Below are 19,547 nucleotides of genomic sequence, written 5' to 3'. Positions count from 1 at the left end.
CAATATTTTACAATAATGTCCCATTAGTTAACATTAATTAGCAAACATTAACAATAAGCATTACATTTATTACAGTATTAATCTTTGTAACTTTAATATAAAATACAACATAGTAGTTAAAAAACAAAATAGATTAATTGTCATTATAATATATTTTAATTTGTTTGTTGTCTAATACAATAATATAAACAAATGCCAATCCACCTCACTAATAAGTAAATGTGAATAAATATCGCGCAGTGGCTCAAAATGCTAATGTAATCACTAGATGGCGCGCCCGAGCAACAAGTGAGTCTCCTCAACGGGCCTCTTTCAGCGCATGCGCAGCGCCGTTCTTTGTTGTCACGGTCCAAATTTATCCCGGAATAAGGACAGCACGCATGTGCCGTGAACCCGGATGTATCAGGACTTGTTTGAAAAAAGAACAAAAGCATCGAGCTGAAAATGCACCAAGACTGTTTTAGAAAGTAAAGGAATCTGGTTCCGGTCTGGGTAAAGTAGGCGACCAGTGCTCGTTCTAGATGATTGATTACAGTAACACACGCTGGAGTTTTAATATTTTAATGCATTTGCTTTTAGTCACATAAACGCGGTGCCATACCAATGCGTGAACATATTTGCAGCAATCTATAAATATAACACTGTAGCTTTATTTGTAGTGCTGCGATGCATTTGATTCACGTGTACGGTAAAAAGTACGAACGCGGCAGCAACTGGTCTGAACCAGAGGTACTGGAGCTGCTGCAGATCTGGTCGGACGTGCCGGTCCAAACCGAGCTGGTAACCTGTCTCAGAAACCAGCATGTGTTCAACAGAATCGCCAGCACTCTGCGGCAGAAGGGCATCAACCGGACCGGGGATCAATGCAGGGAGAAGATCAAAAAGTTGAAGCTTGAGTACAAACAGAAGACTTTGAGATCCGCGAGGTATTACGAGCTGATGGAGAGGGCTCAGAGTAACCGATCAGCCGCAACCTCGGGTTCTACTTTGCCCTTGTGGAGCGGTTCGGTTGCGAACCAGGTGATCGGACTGCAGGGGTCAGAGACTAACCCGCCCAGACCAGGCGAAATCCTGGAGATCAAGACGGAGGTGATGAGCTCGGATGATGAAGCGGCGGGCCCTCCCGAGATGCTCTACGAGTTCGGACCTGTTGATGAGGAGGATGAAGCCGGTGCTGAACACAAAAATGCTGGTCCAAACACAGACGAACAAGCTGAGATGGACGGAGAGCAGGGAAACACGCATGTCATCTGTTCCCCATCAGGTATCATACACAATCAGTTGATGAATAGATAAACAAACATGGATGTTTATGGATGCATGTCAGTGATTTCAGTACAACAGCAACCAAACAGCATCTGCATTATTTAGTGAACACAGTATACACAGATATTGCACAATACAGGCACTTGTTGCCTATATGGCTAGAAAGATATAGGCCTAGATGAGTGTGTATGGGAGTGTGACTCGATAATAAGGGTTATTTGAGGAGACAGTAGGTCTGACATGTGGCATGTGATGTAATACTATACATAACCAATTGGTTTGTAATATTCTAATCTACTCTATTCTATTAATTAATGATTAAAAAAATACGCTTTTGCTCACAAGGCTGCATTAATTTGATAAAAAATATAATAATGCAGTTATATTGTGAAATATTATTACAATTTAAAATAATTGTTTTCTATTATAATATATTTTTTAAATATGTAATTATTTCCTGTGATGACAGCTTAATTTGTCATGTGGAGTCATGTGATTTTTCAGAAATCATTCTAGTATTCTGATTTGCTGCTCAAGAAACATTTATTATCATCAATGCTGAAACTGATTGTGCAGCTTAATATTTTTGTGGAAACCATAATACATTTTTCTTTTCAGAATTCTTTGATAAACAGAGTAAGGTATAAAAAAGAACCACATTTATTTGAAATAGAAATCGTTTTGTAGCATTATATAGTTACTTTCATTTTTTTTGTTCAATTTAATTGAATTTTTTTGCCTTGAAAAGTTGAAAAACATCAAGATTTTTAAAGGGATAGTTCACCCAAACATGAAAATTCTGTCATCATCAACTCACCCTCATGTTGTTACAAACCCGTAAGACTTTTGTTCATCTTCGGTGCACAAATGAAGATATTTTTGATGAAATCTGAGTGCTTTCTGTCCCTCCATTGACAGCTACGCAACTACCACATTGATGCTTCAAAAGGTTTATAAAGAGATCGTAAAACTAATCCATATGAATTAAATGTGAATAAAAAGTCAATGGAGAGTACAGAACTGGCTCAGATTTCATCAAAAAGTTCTTCCTTTGTGTTCTGAAGATGAACAAAAGTCTTAGAGGTTTGGAATATGAATATCTATATCTGCAGAAGACTTCAGCAGCACACAACATTAAAAAGTTACCATAATAAAAGTAAAACCATTAAAAAGTACCATAGTAAAAACCTGTAATATTGTTAATGCATATAATAACACAAACCTGTGAAATGTTGCTGCGCAATGTTGTGGCATGGCATTATTGATTTTCATTGTGAGTCTCAGTGACACGCTGAATACGTGCTGAAGTATCTGGAGCGTTCGAATGTGGCATCTCAGGGCTCTACGCTAACTTTTTTCCCAAGGAGTACATGTGCTCCTAAATGAAAAAATTTAGGAGCACACAGAGAAATATAGGAGCACAGTGAAAAAAGTTGATTATTCATATGGATTAGTTTTATGATCTTTTTATGAACTTTTTTCGAAAGCATCAAAGTGGTAGTTGTGTAGGCTGTCAATGGAGGGAAAGAAATCTCTCAATTTCATCAAAAGGTTCTTAATTTGTCTTCCGAAAATGAGTGAAAGTCTTGCGGGTTTGGAACGACATGATGGAGAGTAATAAATTACAGATTTTTCTATTTTGGGTGAACTACCTGTTTAATAATTATGCAATTATTATTTTTAGGCTACTTCAAAATATATAAAAAGAATGAACACCTCAATAAAGTATAAAGTGCTAAAAACAAAACAAATGCCCGCTTGCTTTTTTCCTTTGCAGTACTTGCAGTAGACTACATTAAGTTGTCCTCAAATTAGTTTTTGTCGTCTTCCTGTCCTCAGTGTTGACTGATTTGGTCGTAACTTCAGTTTCTGCACTTGTTCTTTTGGTGGGACCTAAACGTTGCTAATAAAATGTTGATACTCATTTGCAAGTATTGATAGTGTGCCTGAGTTCCTCATTTTGTTTTTTTGCACTTGGTCTTTTGAGATAATGACTATAGGCTTCATACTGTGTTGCGTATCTAGCTCACTAAGTGTTTACTTGACTTTTTTTTTTTATGGTGTAGGGGCCTGTTTACTTGCGTTTTTACCATAGACTGTAAAAAATATGGACAAAGCGTCTGTGACATCACCCATAGACTTCTGAAGAACGGTTTTGAGACCGTTTATGGGGGGTATGGGCGGCGCCATATTTCAATACAAATGTTCAGAAAGGATAACTTACAGGTCTGATGTGTTGTGTCAGATCATGGCCGAGACGTCAAATTTCAGGAATTCCACTCGCCGCAGCCTATGCTCGTTGTCAGCTGTCAATCAAGCTGTCAATCACGCCCTTATTTGTCATACATTTTATATCTAAATACGATCTAAACTAACGAGTTAGAAAAAAATTCACCCCCCTCACAGTTGTCAGGCACTCGGAACCTATCGAAAAATACAATAAAAGTCCATGGGACCAACCTGTAAAAACATGAATTTATGCTGTGAAAACAGACATTTTAACATGGGGGTGTATGGACATTTGCTCCCTTTTGGGACCTGCCCCTAGCGGATTTTCGATGTATTGCAGTTTTTCGCACTTCCGGGTAGGCTTCATTTTTCAGATTAGAATGTTGCCGCTTGGTTTTTACTGATCAAAACGATTCCATTTACACCTAACGTTAGTCACATAAGTGTGTTTTCGCAAAACTGATATAAATCGGATCTTCTATTCCCGCGCTATATGCAGATTTAATGTAGGCCTATGCAGAGTTCACGTCACCAAAAACAACAGATATGACCTGCATTTTATTGATCAAAAGCTCATTTCAAAATCAGCGATAGGAGAGAGCGACAGCAGCACTGTAGCCTAATCTCATTTCGTTTTTTTACTATTAATGAATATGATTGTGTGTTGAGCATCTACGACTTACTTTCACTTACATTTGAGGCAGTTTGCGCGTTGGCTTGATGAATAGATCGCTCATCTGTCGTGATGCGTGTTGCAGTAGCGTCATCATATCTGGCTATAACATGACATATAGCCAATAACACGCTCTCACACCTTTATTTTTAGCACCGGTGGGGAGAGTCACTTGACTCTCTCACATAAAATCCAGCAGTTCCCGCCCATTCCCACACTATTTCAGTGATTGGCTCATTGGTTGCGAATCATCGCTCTCATTCGAATAAAGTTAAGCGCGTCATCATGTTATGTTCAAATCGCGCAGTTGCGACCCCGTCCTCTTGCTTGCTTTCAATGTGAAACCAATGGTATGCGTCGCTTCATCGCGCTGTTGTTCAGTGTACTGAGAACATCCCGTCACTCGCGCACTGTGCTCGTAAATTATTTGTCAAGTTCGCACATAACTATTTTTAGGCGCAAATGCGAGTGAATTACTCGCACTGTAGAGCCCTGCGGTAATATAGTGTCCTACTCTGCCCCTCCTCATGATGATGTATTTGCAGCTGTTTCTATAGAAAAATCGCCCAAATATGTTTTCACGTTCGCACGCCGAAATATTTACTCGCATGTGCGAGTGAAATGGGCGCACTGTAGAGCCCTGCATCTACATATACATATCAATGGACCTGACCTACCAGTTTTAACTGATAATCCATATTCATTTAGGCGGACTGTGCGGTTTAACAGTGCATAGGCATTGCAGTGTTTATGCCAAGTGAATTGTTGTGTCTGCTGTTGGCACTGTTTGTTATCCAGTGCCTTACTTTCAGCACTGCAGATGTTCTCGACAGCATTGGCATGTTATCACACCAACTGTTGTTTTAATAGAATTTTGAGAGGATTGTTTAATCCTTAATTATGTTATCAGTTGATGAGTTTTTTACTATTACATTTTTTTACTTTAAACAGGACTGATTTAATGTTTTTTTTTTATATATATATCACACTACAGATTGCAGTGACCAGAACATGACTGGCTCCTCCGGTGCAGGTGTATCCCCGGCAACTGCTCCCATGGTGATGAGAGACGGAGGTAGCCATGGTAACCAGGAAGGGGTTTCCGGATCGTTCCATCAGAGGAAGCGTCGGCGGGTGCTTCGTGGGGCAGATGGGGGGTTATCAAGCGCTATGGCTGGGTATCTAAGCTGGCAGCAGACAGCAGAAGAGCGTTTCCTCGCACTGGAGGAGGCCCGGATGCGGCAGGAGGCGCGGGCTGAGGAACGGAGGGAGCAGCAGGAGGAGAGACGAGCGAAGCAAGAGAGAGAACATGAGTTTCGTCTTATGTCCATGTTAACCAGAGTCCTGAGCTCGGCACGTGGGACGGAAGACCAGAGCGCCTTCACCAGCAGGGAAATGCCCCCTGTGCCCAGCTCCTCACAAACCTTGATACCCAACAGTGCCAAAGCTGTACCCAACATGCTTTGGGGTGATCAAACACCCCAGTACAGCCAGTACCTGTCTCGCCGGGGCAACAGCATGCGGCTGCACCAGGGAATCCTGCGGGAAGGCTACAACCAGTATCATGACAACAAATACGACGAGAATTCAAACCCTCATGTTAGTCTCCCTGGAAACAGTACCACTTTATTATTATTCATTATCAGTGTTTTCAAAATTTAATGAAAATGTTGCAAGTTTACATTTTAATTTATTGCATTTTTATTTGCATTACAAATCATATTATCAGCATAACTATTTAGGGAAAGTTTCTCATGTCATAGTCTATATATGTATGTGCTGGCAAATCATCTAACATAAAAGTTTGTAAATATGTAATATAACTTTTATGTTAGATGTGATTAGTTATCAATTAGACAACACCGATAGATAGATAGATAGATAGATAGATAGATAGATAGATAGGGGGTAGAATGTATACAAAAGTTTGGGGGCAGTAAGATTTTCTCTATATATTTAAATTCAGCATTGAAATTAAAGACAGGTATAATGTCTTGCAAACCCCACACTTTTGAATGTAGTGTAAGTATATAAAGGTGTAAAATGTATAATTTATTTTTCCAAATTCAGACATACACCATCAGTAAAAAAAAACAAAAAACATTTTACTGCACAGTGCAGGCCCACATGGTAGTAAATCATAGTAATGAATAAGAATGAGTTAGTTAAGAGGGGCTATACCCAGTTTAAATTTCATATTTTCAAAATTTAATTTCAAGTGAACATTTCTGTGCTTGGCCTTTTTGTAAAATTTAATAATCTTTTTCTTTAACTAGTTCATTTGAAATCATCTTGCAGTTTGACATAAATTTTTTAAAACAATATTCCAATTACAGGATAATATTCCATGTAATATCTGATTTAATGATTTCATAAAATCTGCTTATATTAGAGATTATTGAGACAAATTACTGCATTTTATGTCAACTACCCATCTGTAGTCACTTCGGTCTCAATTCGGTCTCTCTCTGAGAGTTCTCGCTTGTTCTGATATTATAAGCCTTGTATAAAGAAAGTCTTGGTTTTAAGGCACTGCTTTGGTTGACGCAGTGGCCACAAGTCTCTTGGGACTTCTGGGAAATTCAACTGAAAATCTGTGGTTTTTCTCATTTGAATACACTTTTTTGTGTGTGTGTTTATCTAGCTTCTGCTGTGTGGTAATTTGCTGTGGTTTTTTATACTATTTATTTCAGGGCATTATAAACTTGGGAACCAGTGAAAACAAGCTATGCTTTGACCTCCTACAGAAAAGGGTAAGAGATGTGATTTACTTGATTTGCGTTCATTAGCGAAGATACTTTTTCATTCTTTTTCTTTTTCGTCTGGTGGGTGAATAAAACCTGTTAAACTTATGCTTACACGACAACGATGTACTAAAAATGGAAATTTTTTTTAGTAACTAACTATAAATAAACCTTAATTAAGGAATGTAATAATTAAGTAGGGATTATTCCTGTATGATATGACGCTGTAGCCACATTAGACAAGCAGTTTGGAAAATTAATGGAGTATTCAGCTGCGGGCGCCATCTTCTGGTCAGACACGGAATTAATACGGCGCGACTCTCACAGTGCATTATGGGTATTCTCTAGCTGTTGAACGTACATCAGTTGTACACTCGTTTTGGTGGTGCATTGTGGGATTGAACGAGTGCACTCAATAACGTCCACTTTACGTCCACGTCCACTTGGTTTTGGACACCACTACAAATGGCTGTCCCCTCAAATAGTCCACCATTTAAGGCTACGGGGGCGATTTCAGACACAGCCGTGTCATGTAAGCACTCCCTTACTTTAGAAAAAGAATGTGAGCTATATATCACAATATCATGGAGTCTTGAGGATGTGCTATTTTAGCCAATGAGCAACCACCCAAAACACCCTAGCAACCGAATCTCTCAGAATATCTCTCAGAGCCCTATAGCAACCGCATACCATGAATAAAAACAAGCTAAATGCCACTCAGATCACCTTAGCAACAGCATACCAATGTCCTAGCAACCACCCTATTAAGTTTTGGACATGCAAGTGCCACTTGCATTGTCTTCAGAAGAATAATAAAGTGTTATTACAAAAAGAAAGCCTTTCAAAAATCTTTGCATGCACAAAAATATAAAGAATTGTCTCACTGCCTGGATATCACTTTTCAATGTTTTTTGCACATTGTGATTCTTGGTTTCTCCGACAGCTGATGCGACCTGACATGCTTCACATTGACCCTGCTTTCTTACAATACCACGATTGGAAAGGCCACAGTTTGTAAGTTTACAATACCCATAACTGTATAGAAACTATAATTCCTTGAAATCAAGTGCTTAGGTTTTTATTTCACAGTATTGATGTTCGTGTCTGAATTCTTTTCCCCCAAAGCCTTCGAGAGGAAGTTGCTAAGTTCCTGTCAGACTACTGCCATTCTCCCAAACCTCTAAAACCAGAGAATGTGAGTTTTTCTGCTTTTGCACACATCAGCATGATATTATTAAACCATCTGTGTTATTTCTGTTAGTCTTCCTCTTTCTTGAGAAAGATAAATCCAGTCCACATGCTTATTGTCTTTGTTTTTTTTGCAGGTTGTTGTTATGAACGGTTGTGGGTCTCTGTTCTCGGCTTTAGCTGCAACGCTCTGTGACCCAGGAGGTATGAGACCATCTGATCACTACAGAATACAACTGCACTTTTTGTCTTCTCAATCTCATACTTACTATGAATTGCTGAATATGCTGATTTTTCAGCATCATTACTCCAGTCTTCAGCATCTCATGTTCCTTCAGAAATCACACTAAATGCTGAATTTGCTGAATGCACATTTGAATGGTAGGGTATATTGGCCAGACAAATTAATCAGTTCATATTTAGCCATTTTGAAATGGCTAGCATAGACCAGTAGCATTGGCTGCTTTCCGAATAACAAATGTTTTCCTTTGTGTTTCAAAATATATTGAAATCATTGGATATGGATAAACAATTTCTACAGTATTTACAGAGTATTGGATTGATTTGAGAAAATATGTACATTTTATTATATTTTAATGTAAAAATTTTAGCTTTTTTAGTAATTGTGTAAACATTAAAATCAAAATTGAGCAAAATTAAACAAAATAAGTGACTATATGTGTCTGAAAATATTACCTGATAATGTGTGCTTAGTTTACAGATATAAAAAACAAAAGAAGGAATCCACACACCAAACAAGTTCAAAGTCCAAGATCCATCGAAAAAATGTTTTACTGAAGATTCTCATGTAAAGTAAAAATTTCTCAATGGATCTTGGACTTTGAACTTCTTTGATTTCTTCTTTTGTTTTTTATATTATTTGAACTGAATCTGTGTCGAGTTATCTGGGAATTGTACACATCAGTTTCTGTTTATAACTCGAAAAAAGCATCAGCCAACCACAGGGGACACAGGGAACAACTCTAAATCACTTTTCAGCTCTTGTATTTGGCAGGTTAGACAGTAATTGTTCAGTTTGGTTCAAATAGATTCAATTAGGTTGATAACCATCAGTGTCGGTGACATGACCGATTGCTGATGCGTTTCCTGTCTTGTGCGTTACTCACTGCAGTCTTTTAACTTTTCTGTGTAAGATATCTTCATACAGAAAGTACTTGAACAGTTGATTTTTCTCAGCCGAATGAATTCAACTTCTCCATTTCAGTGATTTTCTTTAACAATGCATCAATCTTAAACACACATCTGAGGACATTTTCCCAATTTTTTTTTTCATCTTTTACAGATGCCATTCTCATCCCGTCCCCCTTCTATGGTGTTATAACGGAGGACGTAGGCTTGTACAGCAGTGTCATCCTACACCATGTGCCACTTTATAATCAGGTGCTTAGCGAAAGCTCAGGTGTAAGATTTAATAATGTAACACTGACATGTTACAGTAGTTTTCTGTTTTATTTTTGTTTCGTGTGGCTATTCTGTTTATCTTTCTGTTTGTATATTTTTGTGTTTGTGCAGCTCACAGGAAGTGATGTCAGACCTTTCCAGCTTACTGTTGAGAAACTGGAGAACTCCCTTAAAGATGCCAAAAAAGAGGTTATTTTATTTAAAGTGCTCCTATTATGCGTTTTTGAATATTACCTTTCATGCAGTGTGTAATGTAGATGTTTGTGAATGTAAAAGGTCTGCAAAGTTTTAAAGATGTGCACGATAAATACATTTATTGTCTCCCAAAAGAAAGAATAGATTCTGAACTGCTGAAACGAGTCGTCAGCAATTCCAGTCTCTCTTCCTGTTACAAACGTATGTAACAATGTAACAAATTTGCATAATGCCAGCCTATGGTCCTCATTGGCTGCCTGTGAACAACGTCTACACTGTAGTTGTAGCTGAAGCCTGGAAGAGTTAGGTTTGTGTTGTCAACATGTCGAGAAGGTCATTTTTAGCACTGCGGATGAGGACTTGCGTTGGAATTGACACTGTCGTTACGGTTTGTATCATTGTGTATCAAGTGCTGAGTAAGATCCAGTGGTGAACTTCAGATTTGGTAATCGCCGTTTTGTTTTCGACACTCGTTGTAAACGGTAGACCAATCACAAGTTCACAACAGACTGGGTCGTCTAACGAATAAGAGCAGAGTAGTCTCTCGGAAAGGAGGGATATATAAAGACTGAATCTCCGAACTAACCATTTTCAGATTTTCAGACTCTGAGAAATGAGGTGATGTGCAATGTTTATTATGAGAAAATTCAAGTGTTTTCTGACCTTTTAATGTATTGAAACCTATTGTGGGCGACCTCCATAACACAGTTAGGAGCTTTTCAAATACATAATGAAGACACTTTAACTTAAAGATACAAACAAATGTACACACTTAAAACTCAATGTATGGATCCCTTAAAATTGTATTTTCTTTATATAGGGATTGAACATCAAAGCCCTTATCCTGTTAAACCCCCAGAATCCACTTGGAGAAGTGTACTCGGCTGAAGAGATGACCAGCTTTCTACAATTTGCCAAAATGTGAGTTCAAACAGTTTCTCACAAGCATTGAACTAAAACAGTTAGTGTGTTTGACTTGAAGCGGCGCTGCACAGACCAATCGGTGTATGACGTCAAAGTATAGTGAGAGCGATTTGAAAGCATATGGAGCCGTCTGCTCTATACACCTATTGGTCTGCACAGCGCCGCTTCAAGTCGAACGCACTTACCCCCGGTTTCACCGCTTAAGCTAGTCCCAGAATAAAATGCATTTTCCAGCTGTTTTAACTGAAAGCAACTTGCACTGACATATCTTAAAATATGTCAGTGTCATTGTTTTGTCTCAAGATGCACACCAGTAATGTTTTTTTCTAAGGTATGTTTATTAAAGCTACTTAAATGCCCTAATTAAACTAAGGCCTAATCCTGGCTTAACATAAGCCCTGTCTGTGAAACTGTCTGTCCGTTTCATTCAGATTTAGATATTTGATATCTGGAAGCCAGTGAAATTGTCAATATAAAAATATGGAAGGGATAGTGATTCCAAAATTGAAAATGATCATATATTATTCACCCTTATTCTGAACTTAGACTTTCTTTTGTGTAACAAAACAGCTGTTTTTAATAGGGATGCACGATGACATCGGCACAATATCGGTATCGGCCGATAAAAGCTTTAAATGACCATCACCGGCATCGGCCGATATGAATATTTCTGCCGATGAGCCTTGTCGATAGGGTACCCTGTTTCCTATGTGCACGTGACGACCGTGAAAGCGGCACTAAAAGAGACTGCTTTAAAACTTTCACAGAGACCTCAAACAGAAAGCACAAAGCCTTTCTAAGTGAATTTCATTTTGTATTAATAGTATCTTAATTTTAATCAATGTTTCATCAACCAATTGCCTGGATTTAATAAATAATAAGTAAAGCAGATAATAAATAATAGATATCACGACACGGAGGCGCCCGCGATTGAACTGGAGTTAGTCTCATAAATGAAACGAAACTCAGCATAGCCTACTTGCCTCACAGACCTGAGAAATATATCTATTATCTACAGAACGCTTGAAATAATTTTTTTAAACAGAACAATTCAAAACGAAAGAAAACTATGTAATCCGAAATGTGCATTTCTCTCTGGCGCGTTCACTACTGCGAAGATCGCGAGTCATCGTCCACTTCATCTTTGCAGCCGACAGAAAACACTTGTTTATTAATAAACAATTAAAATGTCTCCTTGCTATATTTGACATATTCATAATCATTACTTTTGCGGTTCTTTGTGACAGCTTTTAGTTGCTTTATTGGCAGCGGCACCCTTAGGCTATGTTACATGAACGCGTCACCACTGAATCAGCACCGAAAACAGGGAAGCATTTGGTAGACCTGTTCAAGTAGCAGATGTAGCCTATATTTTTTATTTGGACATTTATTTTTTTTTATTTTACTTCTAAGGACTGAAGTTTGAAGTCTGAACTTAAAAATAAAATGTGGCACTGGCATATCATTTATTCTCCAAGTGAAATAATTTACTTATTTTTCAGAGGTGAATGTCTGTCTACATTTGTAAAATTATACATTTATGGTAGAATCCAGAGATGGGGACTCGAGTTTGAGACTCGGACTCGAGTGCGACTTAAGTCGCACACAGCGTGACTTCAGACTCGACTTGAGACTCGTCCTCGAAAGACTTCAGACTCGACTCGGACTCGAGCTGCGGGACTCGTGAACAATGTTTATTATTAGGAAACGTCTGACGAGCTCGCTGTTATTCCCCTCCCTCCGTTACCTATAACCCTTCTACGTAACTGCGGCGCGCGGCCACACATGAGAGGACAACAAACATTTCGACTGCACCGGCCGCTGGCTGCTGTGCCATTCATCGTAAGCTTTGGGTTTAAAAACTTCAACAGAACTGCCAACTGTCACGCATTCACCGTGAGACTCACGCGATTGACACTTTTCACACGCTCTCACACGACACACATCCATTTTCTCACGCACAGAAAAATCGCGAAGCAAAGAGGACACGGAGACCGACAGACTAGACAGAGCAGGTACTTATGATATAAAAAAAAAATCTCAGCTCTCAAATTCTGTCAATTCTATTACGAAATTCAAACAATAAATACCGTTTTGGCGCTTGTAAATGTGACGTGACAGATCCAAGATCCCTAACGGCACGTGAACCGACCCTTTCTATTAGCTAATAGTAAATAAACAAGACGCTGTTGAAAGACACAGTACAACTTACCAAAATGTATATTCCTCATACATGATATCGATCAATCAGTGTTTTTTCAGTGTTTTTCATCCACGGAAAGGGGTCAATAAAAGTATATTTTTATAATAGTATATTTCACATCATTTGGTTCGTTGCAATAGTGTTTTGCATTTAGCTACAATGTGATGTTTTGCAGTTTTGCACTAAATAGGAATATGTCAATGTTAGTACTGTAAGTGTAAGGTATAACATTTTTATATATTTGGTCTTATAGCCCCACAGAGCCAGCACAATAGGAGCCAAGGCCTTTCATTATAATTCAGCGACAGACAAGGGAGTCCTTTTTCTTCAGAACAAAATTTTTGGTCTGTACTGTATGTTCATGCTACAAGGCAAAATACAGATATTAACTTAAAAGTAAAGCATTCTTTGTGTTTTTGTCATGTTGCAATAGCCTGTTTACATTGAGTATATACCAAAATCAAAGCTGATACTGTAATAAATAAAGGAGTCATAATAACATATTACATGCTTTGAATTCCTTATAGCTATGCAGTGTTCTAAGTAGCCTGGATGGGTCGCTGTACGTGATGCAACACTTATTATAACCACAATAGACTTGAGACTTGACTTGGACTCTAGCTCAAAGACTTGAGACTTGACTTGGACTCTAGCTCAGAGACTTGAGACTTGACTTGGACTCTAGCTCAAAGACTTGAGACTTGACTTGGACTCTAGCTCAGAGACTTGTGAGCATCTCTGGTAGAATCAAATGTTGTTTTGTTTGTCTTGTGTATTGCCTTATCTACAACACATGAGTGTAATACGGTAAAGATACTGGAGAGAGACTTGGATTTCTCTTCAGTAAAATTAAAGTGTAAATATATCAGGGGGAAAATGTGTATATATATCGGTATCGTTATCGGACAAAATTAGTTTGAAAATATCGGCATATCGAATATCGGCCAAAATGCAATATCGTGCATCCCTAGTTTTTAAGAATGCTTATGCTGTTCTTTGTCCCTATAATGAAAGAGAATAGTGAGAGCAGAGTGCTGCTCTAGTCACTTTATATTTATGCAGTATGTAAAACGGCATTCATCAAAACTTCTTTGAAGGTTTCGAACAACATGAGGATGAGTAAACGATTTAAAAAAAATCTTTTTTCATTTTTTGGTTGGCTAACTAACTGGGTCTCTGATCACACATTGTTTTCCAAATGTTTTCATATGCTTCATTAAGTTGCACATTATTGATGAGAAATTGCATTTGTGTTCACGCATGTCATATGAATGTTCATTTCTAGCCTCAACTGCACTCATTTACGCTTTGTTTCTCTCTCACATGCTCCAGGCACCAGCTTCATGTAATCATAGATGAGATTTACATGCTCTCTGTGTTCAGCGAGACAGACACTTTTCACAGTGTTCTCAGCTTGGACGGGTGAGAGACATGCACATAAACTATCTCTCTATTATTTCTGTGTTTTGTTTATTCTAATTTACTTAGTCTTGTGTATATTTATCTGATATGCCCTTTGCTTAAATTGAAGTATACATCATTAGTTGTCAAGTTAAATTGAATATTTTAATGAATTCAAGTCAAACCACTTAAAGGTGTACTTCACCCATAAATGAAAATGTTGTCCAAATAAAAATTAATGATTATTTTAATCTTTACTGTAATTTCAGAAATGGCTGCTTTTATTCAGGGTGCATGTGAGTGTGTTTGTATTAATCATCACAAACTACACCAATGTTTCCACAGGTTGCCAGATCCCCAGAGAACCCATGTTATGTGGGGCGTCAGTAAGGTAATTTGAACTGTCAGAAAAGCCTTTCCTCGGATTCTTGGCATTGCAGCACTGCATTCAGACTTTCTGTTATGTACAAATATAGGACTTTGCAATGGCAGGGATGCGAGTTGGCGTGGTCCACTCGGAGAACAGAGATTTGGTACAGGCCCTGGATCAGCTGGGCGCCTTCCACGGAGTCCCAGGACTCACACAATACCAGATGGCCCAGCTTTTCCGAGATAGAGGTACACACATTTTTTTCCTTGCTTTAACATTTTTCCGATTCACAGTTCCCATATTTTCTTTTCTGTCTATTATGCAAGATTAGTATTAGTGTGTCCCAAATCACATTGTGTCAAAAGGATAGTACTGTTTCTGGTTGTTTTTTCCCCATGCTTTTATGGACTAAACCCTTTGTGCTAAATGCAAGGGCTCTCTTTTTCTATATTAAAAAGTTTTTATGCTGTTGTGGAATTCAAAAATGTTGCCATACTGGCTTAATTCTTACTCAAAGTATCTACACTACTGGTCAAAAGTTTGAAAATTGTCTCTCTATCAGCATATTAGAATGATTTCTGGAGGATTGTGTGACACTGAAGACCGGAGTAGTAATGATGCTGAAAATTCAGCTTTGAAACAGGAATGAATTACATTTTAAAATGTTAGCCTTCAAGCTTCCAAAATGCACCATACAAGTATAATTAAAATGGTCTATATGACTACATTAAAAGCCTTCTAAGTCCATGAATATGCCAAAATATAACACATTATTTCCTAATAATCTTTCCTTCCAGTGGGCAATTAACCATTGCTACTGGATCATAAGTCATTGAGTTGAACTCAAGAACCATAAGAGCCTAATTCATGAACAAATCATTTAGACTGATTCATTGACAAGATCTGACTCAAAAGAATGATTCGTTCACAATAGCAAATGACCTAAGGGAGTTTTCTTGCTGTTTCCAGACTGGCTGAATAGTGAGTTCCTCCCGGAGAACAGACGCAGACTAAGAGAGGCTCACATCTTCCTGACGGAAGAGCTGAAGAAACTGGACATACCCTTCCTGCACAGGGGTGGGGGATTCTTCATCTGGGCAGATTTGAGTAAGGTGAGGTCACAGGGGGCGTTTTACACTACAGAATAACCTCTCACAGCACCTTTAGAACAGATATCTGCATCTAAACTCTTTAAAGTTCAACAAGTTTGTGTGTGATGTTTGTGTAGTTTCTGAAGGAGAAGACGTTTGCTGAGGAGCTGTCTGTGTGGAGGTGTTTCCTCAAGCACAAGGTTCTGCTGAGCTGCGGTCAGGCCTTCAGCTGTGGGTCTCCTGGCTGGTTCAGAATCATCTTCACTGATCAACAGCACAAACTACAGCTAGGTTTGTTGATCGATCTCATTTACATTTTAGTTCTGATCTTCTTATAGTATCTTGTATGTAGTTAGGGGGAGTGGGGTCAGATGTGTCAGTGGGTAAGCTGTCACTAATTTGCTTTTTTTTTTTTTTTTTTTTTTTTTATGTGACCATTTTATTTATTAATATTAATAATGATACAATTATTAAATAACAGGGTTCATACAAGGTGCTTTAAAGGTGAACTAAGTAACTTTTTTTACCTTAACTGAACAGCTTCGGAGTCATTGGAATGGTTATATTACTTATTTCGGGTTGAATGGTGGTCGTTTCGCACCCCCCTGGTGCCCGTGAGCGGAAAATACGCACTTGCAACTTTGAGCCGGCGGGCCGCCGGCCGCTGCGTCAGGAAGTCTCGCGTGATATCAGGTCTCGCGATGTAAACAATTGCTTTACGGCCAAAAGAAATCTGCTAAAATGCTGTCATTATTGCGCTTCCTCACGCTGTCCGAACCCGAATGAAGAAGACGTTTTAAAGAACGTCCCATCTGCTTTGATCTATAGCCTCTGGTGTCTGAGAATCAACAACGAGTTTTTACGACAGTGTTGTCAAATATCTATTCCGAAGCTGTGGGGGGAGCTCTAGAGAGAAACCTGCGAGCAAAAAGCGAGAATACAGCGAAGAAGTCCCGAAGCTACTGAGTGCTGCTTTAAGTACTTTGACTTTTTGAAATTGAAGTCCTGGGAAACCCTTAAAAATAGCCATATTTTTGAAGAGGTACTTAAAAAGTGCTTGGATTATTGAAAAACAATATGAAAGTAGTGTTTCATTTTTTCAATGAAACAATATTTTCATGCAAAATGATGCTTGCTGATATAGATATGAAGATGACTATGGGCTCTATAAATACTAGTTTAGACTAGTTGAAGACTATTGCTCATATAAATATTCAAGTATTTGACACAGCTTTCATTCTTCAGGTACATCATATATTCATGAAAAAAAAAATCAGTTTGAATAAGGAAAGCGATAACTTTGGCATAGTTATCCTTTCAATGGTTAAAGTTGCCACAGTCATTGCATACTTTGCTTTATTTGTACATTTTTGTTTTATTAGTATATTTTTATTTAGCTGTTGACCTTTTTTAAGACCTTTTTATTTGAAAGATAAGAAGGTATCCAAAAAAGGTATCTGTGGGGTAAAGTGTTTCACAGGGTTTGGGGTAAACTGTGCCAGGGACTAAACTTGTGACTAAGTTTTGCCTCCAAAGCAGGAAATACTATGACAAATACTCCTATTATTTAAAAAATAATATTGCAGATTGATGAAAAATCGCTTTTGACTTCAAAATATTCGAAATAAAAAACATTTCCTAATTTATCAAAATGCAAGTGTTGTGCAGCAATTTAAATAAGTGCCCAAACTATCTGACATTGGCATTAATTCTTCTCACATCACTGTTCTTCAGGTGTGCAGAGGATTAAAAACGCATTAGAGGAGCTTCAGGACTCTTCGATACCTGAAACACAGCGGACAACAGACAAACGGGATGACGGCGGCGGGACAGCGAGGAGGGAAGACGCTAAGACAATAGATGAGTGCAAAGAACAAACACTCAAGAACTCAAGCGCTCAAACCAAACATGACACTGTGCACATTAAGGCAGAGCCCGTCTCATTGGCTGATGAGAGCTTTGTGATTCTAAATGGCCAATCCGACATCCGCTCAGAGAGTCTGGACACTCTGATTGGTACTCTGCGGCAGCAGATCCGCTCGTCTGATTGGCTGGAGAAGCACAAGCCTGAGCTAGCTGCCGGAAAGGACCCAACGCAATTGGATGTTTTCACAGACCTGCTAGAAAAAGCCAGGAAATAGAGTGACAGTTGGTAGAAACAAGTTACAAAACAAATACTTTTTTAATGAATGATATGTTCACCTTATGTACAGTTTAAAGACAAAGTCTGTTATTGCAGAAACGGCACCACTGCAAACCCTGTAATTAGAGACTGAAAAAGAATTGTGGAGAGTCACCGCAGCAGTATAGGAAGGTGTTGTTATTCTTGGATGTGTTTTTATACTTCAGTTATTACCATGGCCGTCACTGTAATTGGAGACTGGCCCTTTAATTGGGCTCATTTCAAATTCTAAGTATTCAATCTGTTGTCTTTAAATTGATTTAAAGGGGTCTTATCATAAGGAACTGATTTTATTTTTTTTAAGTGAAAATATATTGTAACTTTCAGAACCTAAAACTTGCTTCTCAGAGTGCTATTCGCTGCAAAAACAATCCCATTATTAATTTTCCTCTTAAAATATCAAGGAAATCCTTAAAACGAGAAATTTACTTGAAGGGATAGTTTACCCCAAAATTTTAATTGTCCTCACTTACTCACCCTCATGTTGTTCCAAACCTGTATGAGTTTCTTTCTTCTGTTGAACACAAAATAAGATATTTTAAAGAATGCCAGTAACCAGACAGTTGATCGGCCCCATTGACTTCTATAGTATTTTTTTATTTTTTCTTCATACTATGGAAGTCAATGGGGCCCATCAACTGTCTGGTTACTGGCATTCTTTAAAATATCTTATTTTGTGTTCAACAGAAGAAAGAAACTCACACAGGTTTGGAGCAACATGAGGGTGAGTAAATGATGACGCGATTACATTTTTTTGGGTGAACTATCCCTTTAAGCATCACTGCGTATATCATTAATACAAACTGTATTTGATAGTGCAGCAAGACAAAAGCCTTTTCAAGATAGTCTGTCAAGTCTCAATATTTTATGCTATTGCTTTTCAAGTAAATTTATCCTGTTAAAGATCCCAACATTTGAAACGAGAGACAGATAAGACCCCTGAACTTTTCAGTAAAATGTTAACAATTTGAGCTGTTGCAAAAAAAAAGAAAAAAGAAATGTTGCAGCTTTGTGAAGAGACTTTTATTAAATTAAAAACTTTTATTGACTAAAGGCTGCAAACGGACCTAAGTGTCAGAGAGAGTGCAACATGTACAAAAACAGAAAGATGAAATGTTACTAACAGTATAAAGTGAACCTCAGGTGAAATGATAATGTATATTATGACCCCTCTAAATTGATTTAAATATTTTTTTGATTTTGTTGGGGGGGAAAAAAAGCTTTTTAATTGACTATGCTGTTTAATTTTGGGATAAAAGTTCACGTTTGAAATATTTCTTTACTTTCCAGCACTACTTATCTTTACAAGATGAATTTGTTTCATAAATGCCTTGTTCTTGACACCAAGGGTGTTTTTCAGTTTCTAAGGAAAACATCTTTGAAAGCTGTTAGTTTGAGATCTTCATTGGTGTTAAATGTTTTAAGGGCTCCTGACTGAACGAATGAATTCATCGTCAATTAAAATGTTTTATGTTAAATTATATTTTCATTGTGTTATGTTGCTCCTTTACAACGAGCTGGGACCAGAGGCCGCTGTCTCGCATGTGTTCATAAGACTATAGCAAAACTGATCTCGGCTCTGTGGCAGAAGCAAGCAACAGGAAGCAACCATTTTTAGGGGTTTCCGGTGAGCCCACCTTGCCGGAGAGAGGAGAGCTT

The 19,547-nt window shown here is 38.1% G+C and overlaps 1 protein-coding gene across 1 annotated transcript; it reads left to right on the top strand.

Annotated features, from left to right (window-relative positions):
* The first annotated feature begins 358 nt into the window (after positions 1-358).
* Positions 359-19,371, top strand: accs (1-aminocyclopropane-1-carboxylate synthase homolog (Arabidopsis)(non-functional)). Its single transcript, XM_082159886.1, has 15 exons — positions 359-1,264; positions 5,163-5,767; positions 6,862-6,921; positions 7,856-7,926; positions 8,038-8,107; positions 8,238-8,304; positions 9,404-9,501; positions 9,634-9,711; positions 10,538-10,638; positions 14,177-14,266; positions 14,591-14,636; positions 14,722-14,863; positions 15,585-15,727; positions 15,844-15,997; positions 17,441-19,371. The coding sequence occupies exons 1-15, from the start codon at positions 667-669 to the stop codon at positions 17,845-17,847; spliced, it is 2,730 nt and encodes a 909-aa protein (XP_082016012.1). The 5' UTR covers positions 359-666; the 3' UTR covers positions 17,848-19,371.
* The last annotated feature ends 176 nt before the right edge of the window (positions 19,372-19,547 follow it).

The sequence above is a fragment of the Leuciscus leuciscus genome (assembly GCF_965113295.1).
Source record: "Leuciscus leuciscus genome assembly, chromosome: 25".
NCBI classification, from domain to species: domain Eukaryota; kingdom Metazoa; phylum Chordata; class Actinopteri; order Cypriniformes; family Leuciscidae; genus Leuciscus; species Leuciscus leuciscus.
Note: the sequence above shows the minus strand (reverse complement) of the source record. Positions and strands in the feature narration are given on the sequence as shown.

Excerpts from the sequence above, each read along its gene's own strand:
- accs (XM_082159886.1), top strand. The coding sequence starts at position 667 with ATGCATTTGATTCACGTGTACGGTAAAAAGTACGAACGCGGCAGCAAC. Across the intron at positions 7,927-8,037 it reads GATTGGAAAGGCCACAGTTT|CCTTCGAGAGGAAGTTGCTA; the intron begins GTAAGTTTACAA and ends TTTCCCCCAAAG. Across the intron at positions 9,712-10,537 it reads TTAAAGATGCCAAAAAAGAG|GGATTGAACATCAAAGCCCT; the intron begins GTTATTTTATTT and ends TTCTTTATATAG.